At 43.4% G+C, this 24531-nt stretch overlaps 1 protein-coding gene across 1 annotated transcript; it reads right to left on the minus strand.

Moving 5' to 3' along the window:
* Positions 1-3648: 3648 nt before the first annotated feature.
* Positions 3649-6396, minus strand: LOC119327713 (cytochrome P450 72A15-like). The gene is made up of 5 exons (XM_037600816.1): positions 5960-6396; positions 5505-5725; positions 5166-5410; positions 4515-4893; positions 3649-4234 (listed from the first exon to the last, which is right to left on the minus strand). The coding sequence occupies exons 1-5, from the start codon at positions 6246-6248 to the stop codon at positions 3809-3811; spliced, it is 1560 nt and encodes a 519-aa protein (XP_037456713.1). The 5' UTR covers positions 6249-6396; the 3' UTR covers positions 3649-3808.
* Between the last annotated feature and the right edge of the window lie 18135 nt (positions 6397-24531).

Below are 24531 nucleotides of genomic sequence, written 5' to 3' on the forward strand. Positions count from 1 at the left end.
GATAATTGTTGCTGAAGTTTTTCAGTTTGCTTTCCGTGATAATGTAGTTTAGCTGAATTACCTACCTTGTGAGATATATAAATAATAAAAATATGTAGGTTGTATGACTTGTATTGCTTCCATCTGAAGCTTATGGGCAATGCAGAATGATTTATGTTTCACCAAGGGAGCACCGTGGAAAGATATCTGGATTCTTCTGGGAAAGGCAAGCATGTTGATTCATCAATGGAAGATTCTATGCTTGGATACCGAGTCAAACTTACTAAAGGAATGCTTGCTACTACTAGATCGACAAAGAGGAGAACTCCCGAGGATCGCTTGGAAATGAAGAATAAGGTGGGCGCAAGGATTGATCAACGGAGCTGATATCTGAGGGCGCATTCCAGTTGATATTGATGATTCTGTGATAGATACCTCCCGTTGTTGAACTTTCTTTTTCTCACTATGTTGGTTTTCCTTCTATACTTTTCTGGCTCGGCTACTTTGGTTTAGCCCGAGCGCAATCAAGTCTGTATTTTGTTTGCCTCATTTTTTAATAAAAATGGGGCGAGGGAAAACCCCTTTCAATTAAAAGAATAGCTCGTAGGTAATTATGTCCATGGGTTTACTCATTTGTCTATGAGGGTAGTATCGGTGTTTAGGTAAATAACAAGATTGGCCATTATTCGGTCGATGAGGGAGAGTGGCGATTGGATCCGGGCCCTAGGCAGCCACCTTGTAGATCCTTGTAGATTGCCGCCATTCCATCTACCACACAGATCCGCTGTTCACGTCCTCCGGTCCACCACCCTAACATCCTCCACCGTGGTGGTCATCGATGGGATCCGGGCCCTAGGCAGTGACGCAACGTCCGATCCAGCACACGCCAACTTTGAGGCATATCCGCCAGAACCAGCATACCCCATCGGAGAGGAGGTGTTCCCGTCGACTACGAGGCATCTACGGCGACTTCGTAACATCTCAAGATGATATGTCGGCTCAATCTCTCGGAGGTGCTCATATGGGTAGGTGTGCGTATGTGCGTTCATAGGGGGGAGTGTATGCGCGTATATGTGAGCACTTGTGTTTGTACTGTGTTCAAAAAACATACCCCATCGGAGCCAATCCGCGCCTCCGCACGCTGGATCCGGCATCTGACGGGATGTCAACATTGATGATCTTGCAAGCCTGGAGGATTGTGCGGCCTGATGAATCTCGAGTGCGTCCTCCGGTTTGGGCACCACGCGTGCCACACCCACTAGCTCCCTTGGCAGGGGCAACTCCGGACAAGGGCACGACACGGCCGTGTCGGAGGAGGCAACCCAGGAGATGGAGCGAACCTCCTTGGTCATGGTGAGGATGCCATAATCGTAGTCCAACCCTTCATGCCGGGCTTGACCTATCTCAGTCCCTGTACGGTCAATGAACTCAGCGAGCCTGATCTCGTGGTTGCGCTTTCCCATGTGGAAAGTGGTGAGGATGTTGAAGTCTTCCTTGGATAAGCGGCGGTGGGCGTTCTCGTGCAGCTTCATGGACTCCTTGTAGCGACTACCAGGAGTGGCCGCCGACACAGCGGTGTGGGGTCATGCCCCCGCCTATGCCATGATCCATGTCGTCGGGTCTTTCCCCAAACTCCCTCATGCGCTGCAGCCGCCAAACCGACAGAAGGAGGTGACCAACGGGGGGCCCAAAGACTTCACTATGTCGATCCTAGTAGCTTTTGTTTTGAATTAATTTAGATTGTTACCACATATGTCACGTGGTTGCCGATACTGGCAGCTTGGCGAAAGGGAAGGCGAGATAGTTGATCTGAGATTTCTGGATTAAGAGGTTTTTTCAGCCGCCCAACCCATCTTTTGCAGAAGGGGGCTGTCATGGCACCATGGGGTAAAAAATAAATTACTAAGAAATAATATTTTACTATAAAAAACCTAGAAATATGCAAGAAAATGTCACTAACAAAACCAGATCATGTTGTCGTGGTTTTAAAAAAAAATCGTGTCTTTAATTTTTTTTCTTATAATTAAAAGATATTTGCATTTTAAAAATTGCATGGGGATTCTTTTCAGAAAAATTCCAATTTTCAAAAACTTGTTCAGAATGTCAAAATGCGAACATTTTTTGAAAAGCAGGGACAATATTTAAAAAACATTTTTTGAAAAACACGAACAAAATTTGGAATTTTAAGAAAATCAAAAAATTCAAAAAAATTGGTACATTTTTTTAATTTCCCCAAACATGTTTTGAACTTTTGAACAATTGTTTTTAAAAATGGGAACATTTCTGAAATTTCGAACAAAATTTTGAAAGCACGGACATTATTTGAAACTCAAACATTTTTTAATGTTGTGAGAAAATTTTGAAAAATGGAACACTTTTCTATGTGTGAACAAATACTTAAAACAGGGACATTTTTTAAATTGCAAACAAAATTGTGAAACCACAAACATATTTTGGAAGTCCTAAACATTTTTGGAAACAAGATTTTTTTTTAAATTTGTGAACAAAGTTTTAAAAGAGAATATGTTTTGAATTTGTGAACAAATTTTGAAACGAGAACATTGTCTGAAATTCCAAACAATATTTGATTTTTTAACAAGTTAGATAATAAAAAATGAGAAAACAAAAAAGAAAAGAAAAAGAAAAAAAATAAAAGTTTAAAGAAAAAAGGAAAATGCAAAAATAAAAACAAAAAGGAAAAAGGAATAAGTAAAGAAGAAAAAAACAGTGAAAAACTGGTTTGGGAACTATTGGAAAGTTCCTAAAACCGGGTTCTGTAGCGCATCATTTCCTGGGTTGGCCCATCGTATTTGATCCCTCGCCTATGTGCGTATCAACTACAGTCTGCCGCATTGTCTCAAAAAAAAAAACTACAGTCTGCCGCATAATGCGGCAGATAGGATGTTTTTAGATAAACGGCAGATAGGATTTCTCCTCAAACCCTCAGGATCAGGACTCAGGAAAAAAAAGAGGGCGCTCGTCTACACGCGAGCTTGGATGGAGGCAGGGCAACAACCAGTGAGCAGAGACCAGAGAGGGCGACGGCCAGGGCGAGGCAGCGATCGACAAGGCCGCTGGTTAAATATGCCGATGACGTCGAAGAACAAGAGCAAGTATATTTTGCCAACGACTGAAATAAGGTCCATTAATTCCCTATTCAGTCTATTCTAATTAATTAGTTTTTTTGCGGGAGAATTAATTAGTTTTGTTTTCTAATTTTATTATATATATAGGGTTTTCTCCTTCATAAACTCACCGACCTGCAGTGGGTCCTTTTACACTGACAATTCAACTTTTTTTCTTTTAGAGCGAATTGACACTTGAGTTGACAGTTCAACTGTTGAGGCAAGATCAGGGGCGCACGGAATCTGTTGGATTGGCAGTCAGCAAGCCGGCAAGGGAAGGGCTAACGTGCGGTTGGAGGCCTTTGAACACAAATGATAATGAGGACATGAGCTGACGTCTCACGGCGGTGAGTCGATGATCCTGTTTCGGCTTCAGAAACCAAGTACCTGTCGTGCACGGTTACCCCAGTTCAATATAAGGAGGATGCAGAAGCTGTATGGTCCAGAGAGTTATCACTGTCATCTTTTATGCTTCTGCAGCTTGATGAAAGGAGTTCCATTGGATGAAAGTTACAGAGTCGCAGTAGTACTAGTAAACGAGCAGTTCAACTAAAACTACATTTGCATTCATTCAGGTATTTCAAAAAAAAATTTACACAACATGTAAGCCTGGTTGCTATGTTTATTCAGCCGAAAGCTAAAAAACTTTAAACTCTACGCAAACGCAACACGTAAGTAAATTCACTGCTCGATGAGAAGGGTGATCATATCTTCCTCAGCCTAATTTGAGCACCGTGCTGTGGCTGGAGGGTCATCACGGTGTACGGCGCGTGGGTGTAGGACGGCGAGAGCTCAAACGAGAAGCGCTGGAGGATGGTGCTCAGTGCCATCTTAGCTTCCAGCAACGCAAAGTTCTGGCCGATGCAGATCCGAGGACCCCCTCCAAACGGAAAGAACGCCGACGGATGCTTTGCCGCGCTCGAGATGCCATCAGCAAACCTCTGTGGATTGAACTCACTTGCATCCTCTCCCCAAATATCGGGATCATGGTGGATAAAGAGAAGGGGCAAGATAAGGGTCACTCCTGTAGGATATTTGATGCCGCCAAGCTCCGTTGCCTTGTAAGTTCTTCTGGTAAGATAGGTTACCGGCGGGTACAGCCTAAGAACCTCATACAGAATCATTGTTACCTGCAAAACAATGGACAAGATCAAGAACATTACTCCGACCACTGTATTCTTAAAACATCACATCATCCTGTTTTGCTCCAAAAGAATACTTTTAATTCATGAGTATTTGTTTTCACTCACATGTGTATATGCAGACATGCAATATAATTTTTAATGGAATGGACATCTGATAGGAGTAGGTTTTATTGTTGGCTACTCTTTTGTCAATTTGATGATTGGGGGATTATTTAATTTCATTTTATCCTGCAGTATGTGCACAAGGCATCAATTTCGTACTTACAATCTTCAGGCGACTCAGGTGCTCATAATCTGGTGTGGTTCTTCCGAAGTGATGCAACACTTCCTCTCTTGCCAGCTCTTGCCACTCCGGGTGCATGCTTAGCACAATTAGTGTCCATGTGAGCAAGACCGATGTTGTCTCCATACCTGCAAAGTAAAACAGCTTGCATTCCTCAATTATATCATCAATACTCATCCCTTGGCCTGCCTTCCCATTTGATTGTTGCATATTTGACTCCAACAGCAATCCTAGCAAGTCATTGCTGCTGGCTTCACCATTTTTAATAGCTCTTTCTTTTTTTCCAATAATTCCTCGCATAATCATGCGGATGTCATGATCAATTGCTCTCATCCTTCTATTATTTTTTGTTGGTAAGAACCTGCAAATGTTGTGACATGTCATCATAGGAAAGAAAATCTTGATTGCTAGTATTGTTTAAGTTTAACATAGAAAAGAAAAAAGTTTCTTTGATCAGTCTACTATTTTATTCAATGAGTTCTTTCATTTCAAAAGAAAAGGAAGCCAACTATTTAATCAAATACAATTTGATAGAAATTATATGGGCTTGCGTTACAAAGGTTTACAAGTACTCTTGTATGCAAGTCGAAAGAATTTCTTTTTTTTTTTTGTGTGTGCAAGGGAAGAACTTACCAATAGCCTGGGATAAACATTGTCTGAAAAGCCTGCATTAGTCGTTTAGCTAACTCCCCTTGCAGCTCGAATATTTTCTTCCCTTCCTGATAATTGCTACCAAATGATGTTCTCGCGATGACATCTCCAGTAAGATTCTGAAACTCAGAACATGTGTCAATCTCTGATAACCCTTCACCGGACATGGAATTCTCCCACCTTGCAACCATTTCTTCGCAACAGGTAGAAAAAACTGGCAGAATCCTCTGCAAACGAAACATTACTAGCTATCAGCCTATGCAATTCCCATGTTGCGATTTAAAATGAGAAAAATAATGAATTTTTTCGTTGAACCGGCACCTTTATCTTCTCATGATGAAAGGCAGGATTGAGGATTCTTCGGTGCTTTGTCCATTTCTCGCCTTCATGATTTGCAACTCCGTCGGCTAGCAGCTTCCCCATACGGCTGCTCCTTTGTTTCCTATAGTGTCCAAGCTTGTTAGACAGAATTTCTCTCACTAGATCCGGGTCAGAAATCATCACCCTTGGCGTTGGGCCAAACCAAGTGAATGGCATTTTCCCTGCATTTTGTAAATCGATATTTTGTTACACGTACGACAATCAAAGTGCATGCATGTTATAGTTTGTTAACTGCTCCTGTCTAGCAAGATGCATGCCCACAAATATCCCACACGTAACCGTTGCCTTCTTTACCGAACACGCTATGTATCAGAAGCTCAGAGCACATCCCTAATTAACGCGGGAGAATAGAAAAAGTTCAAAAGAACTTGTGAATTTGGCGACTGAAAGATTACCGTGCTCCTTAACGGCGTTGCAGAGCATGGGGTGCACACGAGGGATGATGTCGTGGGAGCCGAGCGGCATGGGCTGTGATCGGGCCTCTCTGTTGAGCCGGGCGTCCTCCGGTGCGTCGCCGCTGAAGAGGCGGTACCGGGTGCCCCTGAGGCCCTGGGCCCGCAGAGCCCTGCCCAGCCGCCGCGGCGTCCACCATGCCCACTCCAGAATCCAGGCGGCTAACGACAGTAGCGCCACGGCCGCCGCCGCGCCGGCGATGCTCCACGGAGAGGCGTCCCCCAGCAGCATCTGGAGACCTCGGGTTGGCTTCAGTGCAGAGGAGGAGGTCAGGAGTCGTACGTAGTCTCGAGAACAGACCGCCGGTTGGCTTCACACGTCTGCAGTTTTGCCTCGAGGTTTTGGCTCAATTGGTGTGAGTGTGAGCGAGGGTAGCCTCGAGAAATTAGTTACGTGACTTTTCTAGCCATCTTTTTTTAGGGAGACTTTTCTAGCCATCTAGAAAGCCAGAGAAGTATGGGAGACACGACTACATAAACCGATCAAGTGGCCCTGGTGATCACGTAGGGAGGACTTACAGGGCACAAGAATTTCTTTTTTCCCTAGAAAAACAAGATTTTTTTTTGTGTGGTTGCGAAGCACAAGACTGAATAGTCATGATCGACGTCGATTTTTCTTTCCAATACTCCCTTCATTCCGAATTATAAGATGTTTCAGTAACTTTTCTCTGAATTGTCCAGCAAAAAAAAAAACTTTTCTCTGAATTGAATGTATATAGACGTGTTTTATTGCATTTGTTCACTCATTTGTATGTACTTCATACTAAAATGTTCAAAACGTCTTATAATTCAGAACAGACCTAATACTTCTTTCTGCAGAAAACAAACATGCTGCAGGCAAAGCATACTTTTCATCAGTACTTTCTACATCTCATGTGTTCTTGCTCGACAAGTCAATTTTTCTTCCACCACCTAAAGAACACATGACACATTTTTTCATCCAGAAACAACGAATATCCCGCTCGAAAAGAGGGAAAACATTTGCACCATAAAAATAAAGCAAACACCTTTATGTATAAATTTCATCCAACTTCATTGCTGTGACACGCTCACATAGTTATACATGAGAAGATAATTCAAAATTATAGATGTTCTCCAATGTTATATGTCGATTTTATTGAAATTTATTAACTTCCATGAATCAGGCTTTTCCCCATTATATATATAAAGCACATGGCCAAATGATACGAGGTGCTGAGGAAGCTCTCAAAAGCTCATCAAAAAACAAAAAACCCAGCACACCGCATTGAAGACACAAAAATCGCACAAGAGTGTACAACAAAACGCCACCGGAGTGTTACCGAGAAGAGGCATAGTAGAAATGTCGACAAAACCAATAACCGCCGACACTTAATGACAACGCCTCCAAGAAGGTAACGATTCCACGCGCCACGGGCGTGTCTGCCAAAGCGGACAACGTTTTCACCTTGAGTGTTAGAGAGGAGGGAAGGGACCAAGGCGGTGCCCCAAGAGAAACATTGAAAGAAATATGCCCTGGAGGCAATAATAAAGTTATTATTTATATTTCCTTATATCATGATAAATGTTTATTATTCATGCTAGAATTGTATTAACCCGGAAACTTAGTACATGTGTGAATACATAGACAAACAGAGTGTCACTAGTATGCCTCTACTTGACTAGCTCGTTAATCAAAAGATGGTTAAGTTTCCTAACCATAGACATGAGTTGTCATTTGATGAATGGGATCACATCATTAGAGAATGATGTGATTGACTTGACCCATCCGTTAGCTTAGCACTATGATCGTTTAGTTTGTTGCTATTGCTTTCTTCATGACTTATACATGTTCCTATGACTATGAGATTATGCAACTCCTGAATACCGGAGGAACACTTATTGTGCTATCAAACGTCAGAACGTAACTAGGTGATTATAAAGATGCTCTACAGGTGTCTCCGATGGTGTTTGTTGCGTTGGCATAGATCGAGATAAGGATTTGTCACTCCGATTGTCGAGAGGTATCTTTGGGCCCTCTCGGCAATGCACATCACTATAAGCCTTGCAAGCAATGTGACTAATGAGTTAGTTGCGGGATGATGCATTACGAAACGAGTAAAGAGACTTGCCGGTAACGAGATTGAACTAGGTATTGAGATACCGACGATCGAATCTCGGGCTAGTAACATACCGATGACAAAGGGAAGAACGTATGTTGTTATGCGGTTGGACCGATAAAGATCTTTGTAGAATATGTGGGAGCCAATATGAGCATCCAGCTTCCTCCATTGGTTATTGACCGAAGATGAGTCTCGGTCATGTCTACATAGTTGTCGAACCCGTAGGGTCCGCACGCTTAACGTTCGATGACGATCATTATTATGAGTTTATGTGTTTTGATGTACCGAAGGTAGTTCGGAGTCCCGGATGTGATAACGGACATGACGAGGAGTCTCGAAATGGTCGAGACATAAAGATCGATATATTGGAAGGCTATGTTTGGACACCGGAATGATTCCGGATGAGTTCGGGCAATTTCCGGAGTACCGGGAGGTTACCAGAACCCCCCGGGGAGTCAATGGGCCTTATTGGGCCTTAGTGGAAGAGAGGAGGAGGTGGCCAGGTGGAGGGCGCCCCCCCAATCCCAATCCGAATTGGGGTGGGCGGCCGGCCCCCCTTTCCTTCTCTCCCTCTCCCTCTTCCTTCTTCTCCTACTCCAACTAGGGAAGGGGGGAAACCTACTCCTACTGGGAGTAGGACCCCCTCCCTTGGCGCACCCTATGAGGGCCGACCCTCTCCTCCTCCCCTCCTTTATATACGGGGGAGGGGGGCACCCCATAGAGACACAAGTTGATTCTTAGCCGTGTGCGGTGCCCCCTCCACATATTTCCACCTCGGTCATATCGTTGTAGTGCTTAGGCGAAGCCCTGCGTCGGTAACTTCATCATCACCGTCATCACGCCGTCGTGCTGACGAAACTCTCTCTCGGCCTCAGCTGGATCAAGAGTTCGAGGGACGTCACCGAGCTGAACGTGTGCAGATCGCGAAGGTGCCGTGCGTTGGTACTTGATCGGTTGGATCATGAAGACGTTCGACTACATCAACCGCGTTACTCAACGCTTCCGATTTCGGTCTACGAGGGTACATGGACACACTCTCCCGCTCGTTGCTATGCATCACATAGGTAGATCTTGCGTGATCGTAGGTAATTTTTTTGAAATACTGCGTTCCCCAACAGTGACATCCGAGCCAGGTCTATGCATAGATGTTATATGCACGAGTAGAACACAAAGAGTTATGGGCGATAATAGTCATATTGCTTACTAGCATGTCATACTTTGATTTGGCGGTATTGTTGGATGAAGCAGCTCAGACCGACATTACGCGTACGCTTACGCGAGACTGGTTCTATCGCCGTGCTTCGCACACAGATGGCTAGTGGGTGTCTGTTTCTCCAACTTTAGTTGAATCGAGTGTGACTACGCCCGGTCCTTAAGCTTGTTGAAGGTTAAAACAACACACTTGACGAAAAATCGTTGTGGTTTTTGATGCGTAGGTAAGAATGGTTCTTGCTAAACCCGTAGCAGCCACGTAAAATTTACAACAAGTAGAGGACGTCTAACTTATTTTTGCAGGGTATGTTGTGATGTGATATGGACAAGACGTGATGATATATAAATTGTTGTATGAGATGATCATGTTTTCTAACAGTTATCGGCAACTAGCAGGAGCCTTATGATTGTCGCTTTATTGTATGAAATGCAATCGCCATGTGTTTTACTTTATCACTATGCGGTAGCGATAGTCGTGATAGCAATAGTTGGCGAGACGACAACGATGCTTCGATGGAGATCAAGGTGTCAAGTCGGTGACGATGGTGATCATGATGGTGCTTTGGAGATGGAGATCAAAGGCACAAGACGATGATGGCCATTCACTTATATTGATTGCATGTGATGTTTATCCTTTATGCATCTTATTTTGCTTAGTTCGGCAGTAGCATTATAAGATGATCTCTCACTAAATTTCAAGGTATAAGTGTTCTCCCTGAGTATGCACCGTTGCGAAAGTTCGTCGTGCCGAGACACCACGTGATGATCGGGTGTGATAAGCTCTACGTTCACATACAACGGGTGCAAGCCAGTTTTGCACACGCAGAATACTCGGGTTAAACTTGACGAGCCTAGCATAAGCAGATATGGCCTCGGAACATTGAGACCGAAAGGTCGAGCGTGAATCATATAGTAGATATGATCAACATAATGATGTTCACCATTGAAAACTACTCCATCTCACATGATGATCGGACATGGTTTAGTTGATTTGGATCACGCGATCACTTAGATGATTAGAGGAATGTCTATCTAAGTGAGAGTTCTTAAGTAATATGATTAATTGAACTTTAATTTATCATGAACTTAGTACCTGATAGTATTTTGCATGTCTAATTTATTGTAGATCAATGGCCCGTGCTACTGTTCCTTTGAATTTTAATGCGTTCCTAGAGAAAGTTAAGTTTAAAGATGATGGTAGCAACTACAGAGACTGGGTCCATAACTTGAGGATTATCCTCATTGCTACATAGAAGAATTACGTCCTAGAAGCATCACTAGGTGCAAGACCCGCTGCAGGAGCAACGCCGGACGTTGTGAACGCCTGGCAGAACAAAGTTGATGACTACTCGATAGTTCGGTGTGCCATGCTCTACGGCTTAGAACCGAGACTTCAACGATGTTTTGAACGTCATGGAGCATATGAGATGTTCCAGGAGTTGAAGTTAATATTTCAAGCAAATGCCCGGATTGAGAGATATGAAGTCTCCAATAAGTTCTACAGCTGTAAAATGGAGGAGAATAGTTCTGTCAGTGAACATATACTTAAAATGTCTGGGTATCATAATCACTTGACTCAGCTAGGAGTTAATCTTCCGGTTGATAGTGTCATTGACAGAGTTATTCAATCACTGCCACCAAGCTACAAAAGCTTTGTGATGAACTATAATATGCAAGGGATGGATAAGACAATTCCCGAGCTCTTCACAATGCTAAAGGTTGCGGAGGTAGAAATCAAGAAGGAGCATCAAGTGTTGATGGTCAACAAGACCACTAGTTTCAAGAAAAAAGGTAAAGGGAAGAAGGGGAACTTCAAGAAGAATGGCAAGCAAGTTGCTGCTCAAGTGAAGAAACCCAAGTCTGGACCTAAGCCCGAGACTGAGTGCTTCTACTGCAAAGGGACTGGTCACTGGAAGCGGAACTGCCCCAAGTATTTGGCGGATAAAAAGGATAGCAAAGTGAACAAAGGTATATGTGATATACATGTTATTGATGTGTACCTTACTAATGCTCGCAGTAGTGCCTGGGTATTTGATACTGGTTCTGTTGCTAATATTTGCAACTCGAAACAGAGACTATGGATTAAGCGAAGGTTGGCTAAGGACGAGGTGACGATGCACGCGGGAAATGGTTCCAAAGTCGATGTGATCGCCATCGGCACGCTACCTCTACATCTACCTTTGGGATTAGTTTTAGACCTGAATAATTGTTATTTGGTGCCAGCGTTAAGCATGAACATTATATCTAGATCTTGTTTGATGTGAGATGGTTATTCATTTAAATCTGAGAATAATGGTTGTTCTATTTATATGAGTAATATCTTTTATGGTCATGCACCCTTGAAGAGTGGTCTATTTTTATTGAATCTCGATAGTAGTGATACACATATTCATTATATTGAAGCCAAAAGATGCAGAGATGATAATGATAGTGCAACTTATTTGTGGCACTGCCGTTTAGGTCATATTGGTGTAAAGCGCATGAAGAAACTCCATACTGATGTACTTTTGGAATCACTTGATTATGAATCACTTGGTACTTGCGAACCATGCCTCATGGGCAAGATGAATAAAACTCCGTTCTCCGGAACAATGGAGCGAGCAATAGATTTATTGGAAATAATACATACTGATGTATGCGGTCCGATGAATATTGAGGCTCGCGGCGAGTATCATTATTTTCTGACCTTCACAGATGACTTAAGCAGATATGGGTATATCTACTTGATGAAACATAAGTCCGAAACATTTGAAAAGTTCAAAGAATTTCGGGGTGAAGTGGAAAATCATCGTAACAAAAAAAATAAAGTTTCTGCGATCTGATCGTGGAGGAGAATATTTGAGTTACGAGTTTGGTCTTCATTTGAAACAATGCGGAATAGTTTCGCAAATCACGCCACCCGGAACACCACAACGTAATGGTGTGTCCCAACGTTGTAACCACACTTCATTAGATATGGTGCAATCTATGATGTCTCTTATTGATTTACGGCTATCGTTTTTGGGTTATGCTTTAGAGATGGCTGCATTCACGTTAAATAGGGCACCATCTAAATCCGTTGAGACGACACCTTATGAACTGTGGTTTGGCAAGAAACCCAAGTTGTCGTTTCTTAAAGTTTGGGGCTGCGATGCTGATGTGAAAAAGCTTCAACTTGATAAGCTCGAACCCAAATCGGAGAAATGTGTCTTCATAGGATACCCAAAAGAGACTGTCGGGTACACCTTCTATCACAGATCCGAAGGCAAGATATTCGTTGCTAAGAATGGATCCTTTCTAGAGAAGGAGTTTCTCTCAAAATAAGTGATTGGGAGGAAAGTAGAACTTGATGAGGTAACTGTACTTGCTCACTTACTGGAAAGTAGTTCATCACAGAAATCAGTTCATGTGACTCCTACACCAATTAGTGAGGAAGCTAATGATGATGATCATGTAACTTCAGATCAAGTTACTACCGAACCTCGTAGGTTAACCAGAGTAAGTCTGCACCAGAGTGGCACGGTAATCCTGTTCTGGAGGTCATGTTACTTGACCATGATGAACCTATGAACTATGAAGAAGCGATGATGAGCCCAGATTCCGCGAAATGGTTTGAGGCCATGAAATCTGAGATGGGATCCATGTATGAGAACAAAGTGTGGACTTTGGTTGACTTGCCCGATGATCGGCAAGCCATAGAGAAAAGTGGATCTTCAAGAAGAAGACTGACGCTGATGGTAATGTTACTGTCTACAAAGCTCGACTTGTTGCGAAAGGTTTTCGACAAGTTCAAGGAGTTGACTACGATGAGACCTTCTCACACGTAGCGATGCTTAAGTCCGTCCGAATCATGTTAGCAATTGCCGCATTTTATGATTATGAAATTTGGCAAATGGATGTAAAAACTGCATTCCTGAATGGATTTCTGGAAGAAGAGTTGTATATGATGCAACCAGAAGGTTTTATCAATCCAAAGGATGCTAACAAAGTGTGCAAGCTCCAGCGATCCATTTATGGACTGGTGCAAGCACCTCAGAGTTGGAATAAACGTTTTGATAGTGTGATCAAAGCATATGGTTTTATACAGACTTTTGGAGAAGACTTTATTTACAAGAAAGTGAGTGGGAGCTCTGTAGCATTTCTGATATTATATGTGGATGACATATTGTTGATTGTAAATGATATAGAATTTCTGGATAGCATAAAAGGATACTTGAACAAGAGTTTTTCAATGAAAGACCTCAGTGAAGCTGCTTATATATTGGGCATCAAGATCTATAGAGATAGATCAAGACGCTTAATTGGACATTCACAAAGCACATACCTTGATAAAGTTTTGAAGAAGTTCAAAATGGATCAAGCAAAGAAAGGGTTCTTGCCTGTGTTACAAGGTGTGAAGTTGAGTCAGACTCAATGCCCGACCACTGCAGAAGATAGAGAGAAAATGGAAGTCATTCCCTATGCTTCAGCCATAGGTTCTATCATGTATACAATGCTGTGTACCAGACCTGATGTGTGCCTTGCTATTAGTTTAGCAGGGAGGTACCAAAGTAATCCAGGAGTGGATCACTGGACAGTGGTCAAGAACATCCTGAAATACCTGAAAAGGACTAAGGATTTTTTCTCATTTATGGAGGTGACAAAGAGCTCGTAGTAAATGGTTATGTCGATGCAGGCTTTGACACTGACCCGGATGACTATAAGTCACAAACCGGATACGTATTTATATTGAACGGTGGAGCTATCATTTGGTGTAGTTCTAAGCAAAGCATCGTGGCGGGATTTACGTGTGAAGCGGAGTACATAGCTACTTCGGAAGCAGCAAATGAAGGAGTTCATATCCGATCTAGGTGTCATACCTAGTGCATCGGGTCCAATGAAAATATTTTGTGATAATACTGGTGCAATTGCCTTGGCAAAGGAATCCAGATTTCACAAGAGAACCAAGCACATCAAGAGATGCTTCAATTCCATCCGCAAAGTCAAGGAGGGAGACATAGAGATTTGCAAGATACATACGGATTTGAATGTTGCAGACCCGTTGACTATGCCTCTCTCACGAGCAAAACATGATCAGCACCAAGACTCCATGGGTGTTAGAATCATTACTGTGTAATCTAGATTATTGACTCTAGTGCAAGTGGGAGACTGAAGGAAATATGCCCTAGAGGCAATAATAAAGTTGTTATTTATATTTCCTTATATCATGATAAATGTTTATTATTCATGCTAGAATTGTATTAACCAGGAAACTTAGTACATGTGTGAATACATAGACAAACAGAGTGTCACTAGTATGCCTCTACTTGAATAGCTTGTTAATCAGAAGATGGTTAAGTTTCCTAGCCATAGACATGAGTTGTCATTTGATGAACGAGATCACATCATTAGAGAATGATGTGATGGACTTGACCCATCCGTTAGCTTAGCACTATGATTGTTCAGTTTGTTGCTATTGCTTTCTTCATGACTTATACATGTTCCTATGACTATGAGATTATGCAACTCCCGAATACCGGAGGAACACTTATTGTGCTATCAAACGTCACAACCTAACTGGGTGATTATAAAGATGCTCCACAGGTGTCTCCGATGGTGTTTGTTGAGTTGGCATAGATCGAGATTAGGATTTGTCACTCTGATTGTCGGAGAGGTATCTCTGGGCCCTCTCGGTAATGCACATCACTATAAGCCTTGCAAGCAATGCGACTAATGAGTTAGTTGTGGGGTGATGCATTACGGAACGAGTAAAGAGACTTGCCGGTATAGAGATTGGACTAGGTATTGAGATACCCACGATCAAATCTCGGGCAAGTAACATACCGATGACAAAGGAAACAACGTATGTTGTTATGTGGTTTGACCGATAAAGATCTTCGTAGAATATGTGGGAGCCAATATGAGCATCCAGGTTCCGCTATTGGTTATTGATCGGAGATGAGTGATAACCCACAAGTATAGGGGATCAATTGTAGCCTTTTTCCATAAGTAAGAGTGTCGAACCCAATGAGGAGCTAAAGGTAGAACAAATATTCTCTCAAGTTCTATCGACCACCGATACAACTCTACGCACGCTTGATGTTCACTTTACCTAGAACAAGTATGAAACTAGAAGTACTTTATAGGTGTTGTTGGATAGGTTTGCAAGATAATAAAGAGCATTTAAATAAAAAGTAGGGGCTGTTTTAGATAAAGACACAACTAAATTAGTTTTAGTAGAGAGCTTGTTGTTACGAGAAAGTTATTTGTCCCTTGGCAATCGATAACTAGACCGGTAATCATTATTGCAATTTTATATGAGGGAGAGGCATAAGCTAACATACTTTATCTACGTGGATCATATGCACCTATGATTGGAACTCTAGCAAGCATCCGCAACTACTAAAGATCATTAAGGTAAAACCCAACCATAGCATTAAAGTATCAAGTCCTCTTTATCCCATACGTAAACAATCTACTTACTCGGGTCTGTGCTTCTGTCACTCACGCCACCCACCATAAGCAAATCATGAACATATTGCAAACCCTACAGTGGGAATCCCTCACGCTTGCACGACACGGAGAGCACCATAGGACAACACCAATATAAAACATGCAACTCAAACCAATCACGATCATCAAATAACCCATAGGACAAAACGGATCTACTTGCCAGGTGTGCCAGGTGTTGTGACGCCCCGAGGATGTGTCAGGTGTCTTCCAGTTATTCGCCGTCGTTGCCATGTCATTTGCTTGCGTGTTGCATCTTGCCATGTCATCATGTGCATTGCATCATCATGTTTTCAAAACCTGCATCCGTCCGGGTTTCCCCCAGTTCTTTTTGTTGTCCATTCTGAGCCCAGACATACTCGCACGCGCCCGCGGCATGTCCGAAATAGTATTTTATAAGTAGCCGGAAAATGTTCTCGGAATGGGTTTAAAGTTGGCGTGCGGTCTTATTATAGTGTAAATAGACCGACTGCCAAGTTTCGTCGCATTCGGAGTTCGATTGATGCCCCAACGGATAACTATAGTGACATTATAGTCGGTCAAAACGTCGGACGTTTTCGGTCTCCGGAAACAGTTGCCGGGCTGCACTCCTCTCCTCTCATCTCAGCCCAACCTCTTTTCACAACCCACCTGCAGCCCACCTAAACCCCCCTCCGTTCCGGACCGTCAGATCGCGATCGGAGGCTCTGAAACGCTCCTAGAACCCCCCTAAACCCAAACCCTAGCCATCCCTGCCTATATATGGACAACCCCCTTCCAAATTTGGCAGCCTAGCCCTTCCCCTACCTCCCTGCCGCCTCCCTCATCAAATTCCGTGCCACCAGCCACCTTCCCCCTCCAAATCCGGCGCCAGCCACCTCACCAGCGCCACTTGGCGAGCCCCCATTGGCCTGCGCCGCTGCAACCACCGCACCTGGCCATCCAGGGCGTGCCACGTGGCCTCCCTGCCCCGCTCCTATCGCCCCGCGCCGCCAGGCCCGCCTGGGCCCTGATCTGGGCTCTGAGGCCCGCACCGCGCCGCCCCTGCTCCCCGAGCTCCAGATCGGGAGAGGGAGATCCCGATCCGAGCTCCTCCGCCGCTCTGTCCCGTCACCCCGCGGACCTCGCCGGACTTGCTCCTGCCGACGAGCAGCAGGCCAGTGCCACCCTCGCCTCCCTCTCTCTCCCTTCCCATCCTCCTTCCTCTCCTCACCAGCTCTCTCCCTCCCTCTGTTGCCACAGGAAACCGCCGCCGCCATGGATGAGCTCCACCTCGCCGGATCCCGCATCCCCGAGCGCCGTCGACCACCTCTGTCACCGGATCTGGAACACCCGTCCTCGGATCCATCCATCCATGTCGTCCTCCGGCTCCCTACGCGTCGCGCCGCTGTCCCCATTGCCGGCAGCCGCTGCGCCATGCTCCTGCCTCTGCTCGAGCACAGGAGGACGAGCGCTTCCCTACCGGTCCACCTTCCTTGCACGCATGTGGGCCGACCACGTCCAAGGCCAGCGTGCCCTGCCAGGCCGCCTCCTCCACAGATCTGGGCCAAGCCCATGGTGAGAACCCCCCCTTCAGATTTCTGTGCGGTTGGTCCAGCCAGATTCGGCCCATGTCATGTTTTTTTCCGTTCTGCGATTTGTCCATTTATCCAGGGAAACCCAGTTTTGCAGTTTAGTCCCTAGAATCATGCATCTAATAACTTCTCACCCATGCATCCAAATTAAACAACTTATATATGAAACTTGTTTAGAATTTTTTCTAGATTCATAATATCCAACTTTCATCCATGTTTGAAATGTTTAAAATGCGGTTTGGTTAAATTTGCTCCTATGACATGTTAAAATGCTTTATTTCATAACTAAATAATCGTAGCTCCAAATTTAATAAACTTTATATGGAAATGGGGTAGAAAAATGCCTAGTTTAACATGGTGTACTTGCTTTGCATGTTTAACAACTCTAAAATGTGATTTAGGGAAGAACAGTACCAAAACTTAAAATGTGCACATGAGGAGTTTCCGGACTTGTTGTTCGTTGTTTCCGACCTCATTTAAACTTGACTAGATAGGTAGTTTTACTTTGCTTCACCCTATTGCCATGTTAATAAACATTTAATCTTGTTGGGTACATAAACGAGAGAGAACTAAATAACTTGAATGTGGTGTTCCGTCAATATGCAACTCGTTGCATATTGATCTCCACTTAATTTGTAGAATTGCTTGTGCATTTTGCCATGCCATGCCTCTTTAAAACGGACATGCATCATACTTGGTTGTGCATCATGCCATGCTTATGTGGTGGTTGTTTACTATGTTGTTTGCTTTCTTTCCGGTGTACTTCGTCTCGGTAATCCGGTAACGTCGTGTTGTGAGGATTCGTTCGACAATGTCCGTTTGTCTTCTTCATGGACTCATTCTTCTTCCTTGCGGGATCTTAGGCAAGATGACCATACCCTTGAAATCACTTCTATCTTTGCTTGCTAGTTGCTCGCTCTTTTGCTATGCCTATGCCGCGATACCTACCACTTTCTTATCATGCCTCCCATATTGTTAAGCCAAGCCTCTAACCCACCTTGTCCTAGCAAACCGTTGTTTGGCTATGTTACCGCTTTGCTCAGCCCCTCTTATAGCATTGTTAGTTGCAGGTGAAGATTGGAGTTTGTTCCATGTTGGAACATGGATATTTTGTTGGGATATCACAATATCTCTTATGTATATTAATGCATCTATATACTTGGTAAAGGGTGGAAGGCTTGGCCTTATGCCTGGTGTTTTGTTCTACTCTTGCCGCCCTAGTTTCCGTCATATCGGTGTTATGTTCCCGGATTTTGCGTTCCTTACACGGTTGGGTTATAATGGGAACCCCTTGACAGTTCGCCTTGAATAAAACTCCTTCAGGAAGGCCCAACCTTGGTTTTACCATTCGCCACCTAGCCTTTTCTTTCCCTTGGGTCGGCCAGCCCAAGGGTCATCTTTATTAACCCCCCGGGCCAGTGCTTCTCTAAGTGTTGGTCCGAACCGAGTAGACTGTGGGGCCACCTCGGGGCAACTTGAGGGTTGGTTTTACTCGTAGGATGTCTCATCTGAGTGTGCCCTAAGAACGAGATATGTGCAGCTCCTATCGAGATTTGTCGGCACATTCGGGCGGCTTTGCTAGACTTGTTTTATCATTATCGAGGATGTCTTGTAACCGGGATGCCGAGTCTGATCGGATTGTCTTGGGAGAAGGAATATCCTTCGTTGACCGTGAGAGCTTGTGATGGGCTAAGTTGGGACATCCCTGCAGGGATTTGAACTTTCAAAAGCCGTGCCTGCGGTTATGGGTAGATGGGAATTTGTTAATGTTCGGTTGTAGAAAACCTGAAGTTGATCTTAATTAAAATACATCAACCGCGTGTGTAACCGTGATGGTCTCTTTCCGGTGGTGTCTGGGAAGTGAACACGGTGTTCGAGTTATGCTTGAACGTAAGTAGTTGTTGGATCACTTCTTGATCTTTGTAGTTTCTCGAGCGTGCTTTGCCTTCTCTTCTCGCTCTCATTTGCGTATGTTTAGCCACCATATATGCTAGTGCTTGCTGCAGCTCCACCTCATACCTTTTACCTACCCATAAGCTTAAATAGTCTTGATCGCGAGGGTGTGAGATTTGTGAGTCCCCGTGACTCACAGATTACTTCCAAATCCAATTGCAGGTGCCGATGATACCGTGCAGGTGACGCAACCGAGCTCAAGGAGGAGCTCGATGAAGATCGTGTTCGTTATGTTGTTTCCGTTTCCAGTTGATCAGTAGTGGAGCCTAGTTGGGACGATCAGGGATCTGTGTAGCATTTGGGGTAGTCTTCTTTTATTTTGGTTCCGTAGTCGGACCTTGTTTGTATCTGGATGATGTAATGCTTTATTCATGTAATTGTGTGAAGTGGCGATTGTAAGACAACTATGTACCTCTTTCCCCTATTTCACTATGGGTTGTTGTGAAGATTACCTCACTTGCGACATTGCTTTCAATGCGTTTATGCCTCTAAGTCGTGCTTCGACACGTGGGAAATATAGCCGCATCGAGGGCGTTACATTGGTAATGGCCCGTGAGCTAACTGGGCCCAAAACGACCCGGTCTACATTTCGGCCTGTAGAAGGCCCGTCGACGACTAGTGAAAATTGAGGCCCAACATGCATTTTGGCCTGCTAAAGGCCCGTGGTTTCATCTCGGCCATAACAGGCCAGTACAATATTCAGCCTGTTAATGGCCCAACGCTACCTGGGACAAACTAAGCGCTGAGTCGACAAAAGGCCCAACTAAAATATAGGCCGGTGTAAGTTTGGGCCTGGCGCAATGTGTGAAGGCCCCAATCACTCGGGCCCAAGAAAGATGCAGGCCGTCCCAATTGTGGCCCGCTAAAAACCAGGCCCGTTAGAGTCGAATGTTTCGGTCCGGTCGACTATATCTGATTTTTTTCCAGATAGCGAATGATGGCAGTAACTAGTAGGAATTAAGAACAAACCTACTCTATACAATAAAGAAATTACGGCATAGTAACTAAGAATAAACCTACACTATACAATAAAGGATTTAAGGTATATTACATCCGCTAGGCATCGAAGTTCGTCACCAGTGATCATAAAGCGCAACGAAGAAGCAGATTACAAAAACTGGGCACCATTGCAGCGTAACAAAATAATACTGAACCGAGACCACTTCCAAGACAGTTCAAGAAAGGTTAGCCTTGTGGGGGAACTGCTGCGCAAGCTGCTGAGCAAGGCTGTGAGACTGGCCTAGCATGTCGGTCATAGCTTCCAGGTGTAGCTGTTTAGCGATGAGGTTCTCATTGGTGTTCTCCGCAATCTTTCTTAGAGATAGGACTTCAAGTCGAAGTTGAGTTGCAGAATGCCTTTCTGCTAGAACTTGGGACTGAAGAAGTCGAACTGATTCAGACAACGAATTCTTTGAGCTTGTCTGACTGTTAGTCTCAAGTAACTTGAACACTGCATCAAGACAAGACTTTGGGGTTGTCTCGCTATCTTCAAGATGTTTTGCCTTCTTTGCTACAATATATGTTGGGTTTGTCTCACAACCTTCAGCAGACTTATGGATGCCATCAGGCATATCACCCTGAAAGAAAGCAGAGAGATGACATGTTTTGCACGTGTATAAACAAAGATGATAACTGTTTTGTCAATTATATCCAATTTCAAATTAGAAAATAAAGAGTAAGTTCAAAATATCAATAGCATAATTTGTCATTGTTCATAATGCGGGGAGCTTCACCACACTACTGGATTACCATGTCAACATAACAAGCATAGATGAAGGGCAAAGAAAATCATTGTATCTATTTTGGATAATGTGCATGGCATGTTGTTCATATCATCAGCCACATCAGTAAGATAAAACAGCAGATGACAAGGTGCAAACGTGGGCTGCTTCACCACACACTGGATTATAGATCCACAAAAACAAGCATACATATAGGGAGTATTAAGTAATGTGCATGGTATGAATAAGGAATTTGGTTTTACAAGTAAAACTTAGAACTTACGGTTCTTACGAACATGCATTTTGGTAGAAACGGCAAACTAAACAACAGTAAATGATAGGGAGTATGAGCAAATTAAACAACAGTTGAGGATAAAGGCTTTAGAAGGACTGACTTATGTTAACAGTTAACACCGGCTTTATAATGCCCTTCTCCATGTCAAGGGAAGGATAACTCAAGAATTTCAGCACAAAATCTTCTTCATAAGCATTGCTTGTACTCTACATTTTGTAGAGAGTAATTGTAGATATGATAATACTGGAAGGGATAGAGGATAATGAAGATAAGATGCAGATTGATGCTACATAATCAGCTACCAATCCCTGGAAGTACAAGCATTACGAGACAAAATGTACTGACAAGAGCAATGGGCTACACTTCTGCACTGGCATTATCTGTGTATTCTACTTGTTGGTAAGATTAAATATAGATCTGATCTTTTTTAGTAAATGGTGGACGAGGGAGATAAGATGCAGAATGCTACAAAATGAACTAATCCCTCTTCCCATAATACAAGAGTGTTTTGAACACTGGTGTACTGTACAAAACATTCTTATATTATGGGATGGAGGGAGTAGCTGTTAATGTAAGTACAGTGATAGACCACATTCAGTCCTTACAAGAGGACTGCAGAGCTAAACCTCTTCAAAAGCATTGGGTTGATTCTAAATTTATGTAAGAGTCCATACGGATCTTATAATGTACACCAAATGGACGATTACGAGGCTAACATGTGCAATGATGCTACATAATCAAACAACTATGAAAGTAAGTATGGTCATACATGACAAGAGGTACTCACAAGAGCAATGCAGTGTGTTGTATAGTTGCGAGATTCTCTGGTCCCTTGAGAACGAATGTTCTTCTGCTAACAGTTCTCGTACAAGTGAGACATTAAGGCAAATGCAGAAATGTAGTTCAAATTGTGATGTGATATCATAGACAGTACCTTACGCTGCAGCCGAGACCAATGTGTAACAAGATTATTCTAGTCACCGTCGGATAAATGTAGCACCGGAGACTTTACAGAAATTTTGTTCAGAGGCTTTCCATCAAAGTGCGCTTTCCTCGGGTAGGAAGGATACTTCATCAACGAGTGCTTGAAAAGCGCAACCAACCCTTGCTCGTCATCACAATCCAGTTTGCTCCTTGCCTATTTAAAAGAATGAAATCTTGTGTCTTCCGTCAGCAGAAACATATGTAGTAATGACCATGAATAACATTAGTACATTACTTACGCGTAAGTTGCAGAGGAAGACTGGAAATTGTTCTGTGTCTGCGGTATAATCTTTCCATGAAGGAAAGATGCGCACAAAGTTCCTGACAACAACATAAGCTTCATCTTCTAAACTGGGAAGAAATGGAACAGGGGTCCTATTTGCTGCAATTGGGGCTCTCTCTGGTTCGAAAAGGGATTTGGCAACTGGATTTGGTGTACTCTTTGCTGGAATGGGGGTTTTGCGTCGTACAACTGGTGCTATGTCAACTGGCATAATCATACTGTTTGCTGCAGTTGGGGTCTGCTGAGTTGGGGCATCAGAAATGACCAGCGTAGTAGGGCTAGAGTTTGCTAGAGTTGGGGTATTTTGTGGGTCAGGTGATATTGCAACTACACCTAATGGGCTATTTGATTTATCAGGTGCCACTACCTTTTCCAAATACTTTGCTTGTGCTCCTCCACGATCAGCAATCGCCCTCTTCCTTTTGAACGTCTGATACACAAGAACAACATTTGAATGGATAAATATGGTATGATGACAGATGGAATATGTACTGAAAATGGATAGGCAGGGCGTATTCACATACACGATGTGTAAACTAAGCTAATGGCAGTTCAACAAAGTAGAAGCAATGCAAAGAATCAGTTGCAAGATATGTGCGAGCAATGTAACCTTGGAAAGTTAGAGCAAGTACCTTGATGGGTTAATAAGATAGGGCATCTCCCTCTGACTCCTCCACTAGGGAGCTACATTGACTTAGGTCTCCCTCTAGCTCAGAATCACCGTTAGGATCATATTCTAAGCATGAATATGTAGGTGGAGAGCGTTTGCATTGCATTGCATCCAGACTTGATTTCAGTCCCTTAATGCCAAGTTTGACAGCCATGGCATTGTTCTGCTTTATTCTTTTCATGCGCGCAAGCTCATAATCATTATGATGCTGTTCAGAATCTGAGATTCATGAAAACATAAAAAGTAGTCAGATTATCTATGGAATGCATTGTGGATTCAACTCTGAGAGTGTCTCCCTATAAACCCCTGCATATGCAAAGTTCACCTCCCCAACCATGCTGACCAGACCACACACAGAAATACAAACCCCTTATGTCTCTATAACAGGCAGGCACACGCTTCAAAACTGAAGTAGGAACATTAGAATCATATGAAATTCGTATTTGAGCAAATAAACTAAGCAATTATGAGTGGCGTAATGTTTAGCTTCAAGGGTGGAGTGTTGGTAGTGCGACACAAAGCAAGTAGGCAGATTGTATTTCATGTAAAAGATCGAAACCTATTTAAAAGCTAGAAATGACACTTTCTTTCTATACAATGCAGTGTTCGTTACCCACACATGATGGAAGAGATCACATAGAGAAATACTATTCACTCATGTCAACGGTTCTAGTATTTAGAAACAGGGTGGTCCACCCTAAAAGAATATTGACAACAAATATGACAAGGCAAGCATAGATGTAGTGAATCAATCATTTACTTGTGAGCTTACTAGGACAAGTATGCAGAATTGTAACTGTAGTAAGAGACCGTCCAAAATCTGAATGAAGAAGTTTGTCTAGCACTTATTGTTTGCAACTAATCGATGTGAATAATTGGATATTATATTGAATGAGTAAGAAAGACAAGTAAAATTGTCAACAAACCTGGCTTGCAGTAGTAATCTGGGTCAATGTCACTACGACCAACAATCCAAAATGACTAGTTTCTGTTCCGAGGGCCGGAATTTTGAAAACCGTGTGAACTTTAGAGGAACTAAAGATTACTGAAATACATCTGAACCATTAAGTGTAGGTAGCACTGAGCACACAACAAACCCTAATGACAGTCCTGCCTAATGAGTAATGAATCAATTAGAAAATAGGTGATGAGGAGTGGCTGCTGAGTGTTGAGGACGTATCTCAGGATAAATCTGGTTGGCTTGGTGGGTGCTGCATGCCTGAGCCCTGAACGGACTGGGAAGGTAGGCACGGTGGCACGCCCGGTCAGCGATGACGCTGTTGGGCGAGCGGCTC

Source organism: Triticum dicoccoides, chromosome 7A (assembly GCF_002162155.2).
Source record: "Triticum dicoccoides isolate Atlit2015 ecotype Zavitan chromosome 7A, WEW_v2.0, whole genome shotgun sequence".
NCBI classification, from domain to species: Eukaryota; Viridiplantae; Streptophyta; class Magnoliopsida; order Poales; family Poaceae; genus Triticum; species Triticum dicoccoides.